The following is a 6,827-nucleotide window of genomic DNA, read 5'->3' on the forward strand; positions in this document are numbered from 1 at the left end:
GATTGAGAGGAGATGCAGGAAGATAATAAACAGACAGGACAGAAAAATAGTCAAATAAGAACAAATTTGCTTTTGTACCTGGTGGTTGCAACAAACAAACACCATTGAAGGTAATCAGAAGTGAGGAACAGAAAATGAAATAATTATTTTAATGTTTAGAGCAGCCGGAACACCGAGAGGCTGCAGGCGCATCAGTGAGTTTGCGGCCACTGCGCAGGGGGAGGGGGGAGAGGGCTGAAGCAGAAACTACCGTTGTTAAAAGAAATAAAATGTGGGCGCAATTTTAATTGTCAAAAACTCCAACGAACCATTAGTTCATTTTGCTCAAATAGAAATAGAGGCCTGCCTCTAATACTGGCCCTCCTTCCAATAAAGGCCTGGAGCTTGATGTGCTTGAGTCAAATACAGGCCCAGGCCTGTATTAGAGGATTTACGGTAAGTCTGTAATTTAAACTTTGTCTATCAAATCCCAGAGTTCAGATGACCTGGTGTAATTTTAGCTCTTGATCTATTTTTCTGTTTCAGCCTCACAGCTGATGTTCAGATTTCAGTGTCTGCTTAAAGTTTATTCAAAAACTAAGGGTTCCTTCAAAACTGACGGGATGTTTATTGTTTCAAATTTTTAACAAAATATTTTTTAACTATCTTAAAACCCACCCACCCTGTCATGCCCCTCCCCCACCCACCACCGGCCCCTGTAACCCACCCAGGTGTCTACAAGGGCTTGCCGCTCTCCAGCACAGCGTCCCCGTTCCCAGCTGCCCCTGCTCCTCAAACCACAACCCTGACATCTTCCCTGCTCCACCCCTGCTCCACCACCAGTAACAACAATGGCACCGCCCACCCTGCCAACACCACTACTGGCACCGCCACCACTCAGGTCCCGCTGGGAAACAACAGTCTCCGAATTCCCACCGGAAAGCGCATCCACGCCCCGCGGACGCTGAGCTCCACCATGTCAACATCTGCCTTAAAGCTCCCACATGCAGGAACCGCCAACTGTCAGAAACCCAAGGTCCCCACAGCCTCTGCATCCCCGCTGGACATGATGCCCAGGTGAGGACATGGGACAGGTGTATGCTGTACTTGAAGGGGAAATTCACATTATTATTATTATTATTTATTTTTATTAATTTTAATATTATTTATTTAAACCAGAACCTGGAGTCTAAAAGCCCAAAGCTTCTCAGAGCTGTAGTCTGTGTCATCAGAAACAAAAGTAGTAAAAGTAGGAAGCTTTTTGCTAGTAGTTTGTATCTGTGGTTATAATTAGTTTTTACATTCCACAGGACTGATGAGCTAATGGCTAGTTTAGAAATGGCCAAGACTAAAGTGGACTTCTTGTCTTGAAACTTCATACATTTATATAAAAATTTTTTTGTCAGATTTAAATGTTGCAAGTTTTTTTGAAGAAATAAAAGAAAAGCCAGGTGAGATTGTAAACAGACCAGATTGACAGGTTCGGGTTTTGGGAGATGAGTAAAAAAACAAAAACAAAAAAAAAAACTGTTATTTAGGCTTTTTGCTGACGATGATTCTCCTTTTGCTTCCCTCACAGGGAGAATCATGAACAAGACAAGCCAGCACTGAACAGTCTATCAGAGAACACAGTGGCCATGGAGGTCACGTAGCCTCAGGCGCTCAGCTCCGAGAAAACCTGACTCATCATTGTTTTTGTTTGTTTTTTAGGTGCTATGCATCATTTGTTAGTCGTGAATGCAAGCGGTGGCTGAATGAGCACGGCAAGGTTGGGTTTCCATGGGAACTGTTTTGGGACTTAATTGCAATGCTCGTCTCGTACAAATTTTTTCTTCTCTCCCCATTTCCCTGTTTGTTACTGTTGATAAGAGATCATCTGTAAATTAATATGGCAATTATATGTACAGTACTGCATATTTGTAATATCCCTGCCCCTTGTTCTTGTATATAACATTACTTGAATACAGAATTGTTCATTTGTGATGTTTTGCACTCGAGATAAAAAAAAATAAGAGTAAACGACAAACTGCAACTGGTGCAAGTCTAAGGAGCGAAACGTACCACAGAAAAAAGGTGTCATCACATGCATGGTGCAGAACCTGCTGTTGGATCTATTTATTGTGCCGTGTTTACAAATCTTTTTTTCTTCCTGTTCATGCCATATTTTTAAAACACTGTACCCCATCACCGGTTCTCGCTGCTGCTTGTTTTGCTAGACCATTCGACAACTTTCTAAATTTGCGTCGGGCGTGTTGTGTCCGGCATCCTTCCACAAATATTCAGACGCTGGGCGGCAGATTGTCTTAGGCGTCAGCCGGTTAATCCGTCTCCACAACGCTCTTCCATACTGATTATTCCTGAGACAAGTAACAAAATAATGGGGATGAAGACTTTGCTGCTTTTGACGTATTTAAGCACTATATGATTTGTTTTTTTATTTGATGGATGCTGCGTTTGTATGATTTTTGGTCTGTGGCTTCCATTAGATGACTTCATTTTCTATTTCCCCTCCCCATCAAATTTTTTAAAATATTTTGTATTGCCCACTTTTATGTTAGATTGGCTCATGAAATACTTCATTCTTTTGTTACTTGTTGCTTGAAAAAAAACTCAAAGGGAGTGGAGAAATGCAGTAACTGACATATATCATTCCAGCTTCTATATAATAAAACATGTAAGAATTTAAAAAAGTAATTAAAACTGTTTTCTCTACTTAAAAACTCCTGAAGGCTGAAAGGCCATGAACCACATGTTATCGGGTGCCTTCATTTGGGAAAAAATACAACTTAAAGATGCCCTCTTCTGTGAAGAGTTTGGTACGGAACAATGCTACTTGTAGTTTTTCTTTGTCTGTACCACATTTCCCATTACAATGGCCCAGTTTGATTCATGACTTCTGTTTTTGTAGACCCTACCACCACACACAGAAAAAAGAGATTCCTCTTGAATTGTCACAAAATGAAATAAAAATCCCAGGGCATTATGTGTTTAGACCAGCACGTGTCGTTTGTTTTTTTGTCTTTAGTTTGTGACCGGTGTGGAGGAACTCCACCACACAGCAGAACTCCTCAAGGCTTGTGTCATTTGTGGAGCTCAAACATTGTTTAAGTCAGTCTTTAGTAGAGTTGTGTTGCTGTTGGCCAGAGGTGAGATGTCTAAATATCAGGAAATAAGACTCAAAATCCTCTGAAACAACTTTCTCCACCAGCTGACTTGTACTTCCTGATTTAGACGCATCTGAGCTTTGAATTTTAGAACTGTTTTTATGATGATGGCCCGCCAGGTCACATTGAGGGGTGGAGCTTCAGAGTCCTGGAAAAGCAATGTGTACAAGGAAATCCTCAAAGACAAACTGACATGATCATTTAGAAGTGTACAGGGAGTGCAGAATTATTAGGCAAATTGTATTTTTGAGGAATAATTTTATTGAACAACAACCATGTTCTTGATGAACCCAAAAAAAACTCAATATCAAAGCTGAATGTTTTTGGAAGTAGTTTTTAGTTTGCTTTTAGTTTTAGCTATTTTAGGGGGATATCTGTGTGCAGGTGACTATTACTGTGCATAATTTTTAGGCAACTTAACAAAAAACAAATATAAACCCATTTCAATTATTTATTTTTACCAGTGAAACCAATATAACATCTCCACATTCACAAATATACATTTCTGACATTCAAAACCAATACAAAAACAAATCGGCGACCAATATAGCCACCTTTCTTTGCAAGGACACTCAAAAGCCTGCCATCCATGGATTCTGTCATGTTTTGATCTGTTCAACATCAACATTGCGTGCAGCAGCAACCACAGCCTCCCAGACGCTGTTCAGAGAGGTGTACTGTTTTCCCTCCTTGTAACTCTCAGATTTGATGATGGACCACAGGTTCTCATTGGGGTTAAGATCAGGTGAACAAGGAGGCCATGTCATTAGTTTTTCTTCCTTTATACCCTTTCTTGCCAGCCACGCTGTGGAGTACTTGGACGCGTGTGATGGAGCATTGTCCTGCATGAAAATCATGTTTTTCTTGAAGGATGCAGATTTCTTCCTGTACCACTGCTTGAAGAAGGTGTCTTCCAGAAACTGGCAGTAGGACTGGGAGTTGAGCTTGACTCCATCCTCAACCCGAAAAGGCCCCACAAGCTCATCTTTGATGATACCAGCCCAAACCAGTACTCCACCTCCACCTTGCTGGCATTTGAGTCGGACTGGAGCTCTCTGCCCTTTACCAGTCCAGCCACGGGCCCATCCATCTGGCCCATCAAGACTCACTCACATTTCATCAGTCCATAAAACCTTAGAAACATCAGTCTTGAGATATTTCTTGGCCCAGTCTTGATGTTTCAGCTTGTGTGTCTTGTTCAGTGGTGGTCGTCTTTCAGCCTTTCTTAATAATAATAATAATAATACATTTTATTTAAAAGCGCCTTTCTGGTCACTCGAGGACACTGTACAGAATAAAAACACAAATCATTCAGTAAGTAAACACGTAAACATGAACAAACAGGGCACTCTAAAATTCAAAGCTGATATGGGGTTATGAAGAGGTGAGTTTTGAGTTGTTTTTTTTAATTCTGTGAATGAGTTAATGTTCTTGAGAGGGGAAGGGAGTTTGGGAGCAGTGCAGCTGAAGGCTCTACTCCCCATGGTGCTGAAAAGAAAGGAGGGCACAGAGAGATGAATGAAGGAGGAGGACCTGAAGGAACAGGACGATGTGAACGAGATCTGTGAGGTAGTGAGGGACGAGGTTATGGATGGCCTTGAAGGTGAGAAGGAGAATCTTGTAGTTAATCCTGGTGTGCACTGATAGCCAATGGAGTTGTTTGAGGATGGGGGTGATGAGAGATGGGAGTTTTAGTAATGATGCGTGCTGCTGCATTCTGAACCAACTGGAGCTTACAGAGGGTTTTCTGAGGGAGGCCTGAGAAGAGAGTTGCAATAATAGATACGTGATGGAACCAGACTATGGACAAGAATAGTAGAGTGGACATCAAGGGAGGGGCAAAGACGATTAATGTTACGAAGATGGAAATAAGCTGACTGTGTATGCTATTGATATGAGATTGGAAGGATAGTGTGCCGTCTAGGATGACACCCAGACTCTTGACCTGGGGAGAGGGGGAAACAAATATTATCAACTGTGAGAGAGAAACTCAAATTTTGAGAGGGTGTTCTTGGTACCAACCAAAAGAAGTTCTGTTTTGTCTGTATTTAATTTCAGGAAGTTCGAACTGAACCTTGGCCATGTCTCTTGAATATTGCACACCTTGTGCTTTTGGGCACTCCAGTGATGTTGCAGCTCTGAAATATGGCCAAACTGGTGGCAAGTGGCATCTTGGCAGCTGCACGCTTGACTTTTCTCAGTTCATGGGCAGTTATTTTGCGCCCTGGTTTGTCCACACACTTCTTGCGACTCTTGTTGACTATTTTGAATGAAACGCTTGATTCGATGATCACGCTTCAGAAGCTTTGCAATTTTAAGACTGCTGCATCCCTCTGCAAGATATCTCACTATTTTTGACTTTTCTGAGCCTGTCAAGTCCTTCTTTTGAACCATTTGCTAAAGGAAAGGAAGTTGCCTAATAATTCTGCTCTCCCTGTATAACGGCTACAAATACCAAGACAGACCCAGATTTTCATGAATCATCTGATGGATTTTGTTCCTAACCAAAGCTGTTAAAGGTTCCAGCTCTGAGGTAGATGTAAACAAGAACTTTTTTCAGATTATTTTAATACCAGTTAAAGTTACCTTCGTTTAAGACAAATGTATAAGCCTTTTGATAAAAAGCTGTCTTTATTGACTCCAGTGTTCCGTGTCTTGCTGTGTGAACTCTGCTGTTACTCTGAGTGATGTTCTGTTGCTGAAGATCAAAGCCAAGGAGAGCGGGGCACAAAGATGGCTTCGTTATCTGCTCTCTCAGCTCTCGTACGCCGATCTGTCCACCACAACACTTTCAATTAGAGAGGAGCCTAATGAGGAACGGACACTTGGTGGAGATGGTGGATGGCAGCCTCATTACTGCTGATGAGTCAGGGCAGGAAGGGACGATGGAGGTTTTCAGCTGATTACTTTGAGAACAAGGCTCTGTTCCTCTGCTTTGATCTGATTGTGAGAGGTCCTTCAGTCTGTCCCACCTGAGTTACCTTCAGATGCCTACATGATGCTGTTAGGGGAGACTTGATCTTCTGAAATGTGAATGTAAAGTTTGATGATCAACTCAACAGAAGTAGCTCGGTGTGTTCTTGGTAGGATGGACATGGGCTGTTGTGAGAAGATCTGATGTGGTCCATCCTTGTTCTGACCCTCAGCAATCTCTGTGACGGCCTGAGAACAAGATTCTGTCTTTAAAGCGATACTTAACAGAAAAACACCATTTAAAATCTTATTTCTAATGATAATCGGTGACTCTGTGCGGGCTGAGCATGAAAATAGTCTCCTACACCTATCTGCTGCATTAACTTCTAATGGAAAACAGACAGTGAAAGTCTAGTATCAGAAAAGCCTGACAGATCTATGTCACACTGTTGATGAACATCCACAGACTCACCCATCTTGATTCCTGACGTGGAATGCTGCTGCTGATTTAGCTTCCAGGAAACTGAACGTCTCCACTAGTAAAAGCGCACTGTTAGCATTAGCATCTCCACCACACAGCACAACTCCTCCAGGCTTGTTATTTGTAGAGATAAAACAACGCTGCAGAGCAAACAGTCAGTGGTAGTCATGTTGCTGTTATCCAATCAGAAGAGATGTACAAATATCAGGAAATAAGATTCCAGATCCTGTCCTGCTTCGCTCAGCACTGATCTGGCTCCTCTTTCATTCCTGGAACAAGCACACCGGAGG

At 42.0% G+C, this 6,827-nt stretch overlaps 1 protein-coding gene across 3 annotated transcripts in view; it reads left to right on the top strand.

Moving 5' to 3' along the window:
• The window catches only part of LOC107383440 (enhancer of polycomb homolog 1), a 72,751-nt gene extending 69,776 nt beyond the window's left edge, over positions 1-2,975 (top strand). For all 3 annotated transcript variants that reach the window (XM_054743350.2, XM_015956050.3, XM_015956049.3), the window contains 2 exons: positions 711-1,056; positions 1,559-2,975. In XM_054743350.2, coding sequence (XP_054599325.1) covers positions 711-1,056; positions 1,559-1,631 — 419 coding nt within the window. In that variant the 3' untranslated portion in view covers positions 1,632-2,975. The remainder of the gene's footprint in view (positions 1-710; positions 1,057-1,558) is intronic.
• The last annotated feature ends 3,852 nt before the right edge of the window (positions 2,976-6,827 follow it).

The sequence above is a fragment of the Nothobranchius furzeri genome, chromosome 11 (assembly GCF_043380555.1).
Source record: "Nothobranchius furzeri strain GRZ-AD chromosome 11, NfurGRZ-RIMD1, whole genome shotgun sequence".
NCBI classification, from domain to species: domain Eukaryota; kingdom Metazoa; phylum Chordata; class Actinopteri; order Cyprinodontiformes; family Nothobranchiidae; genus Nothobranchius; species Nothobranchius furzeri.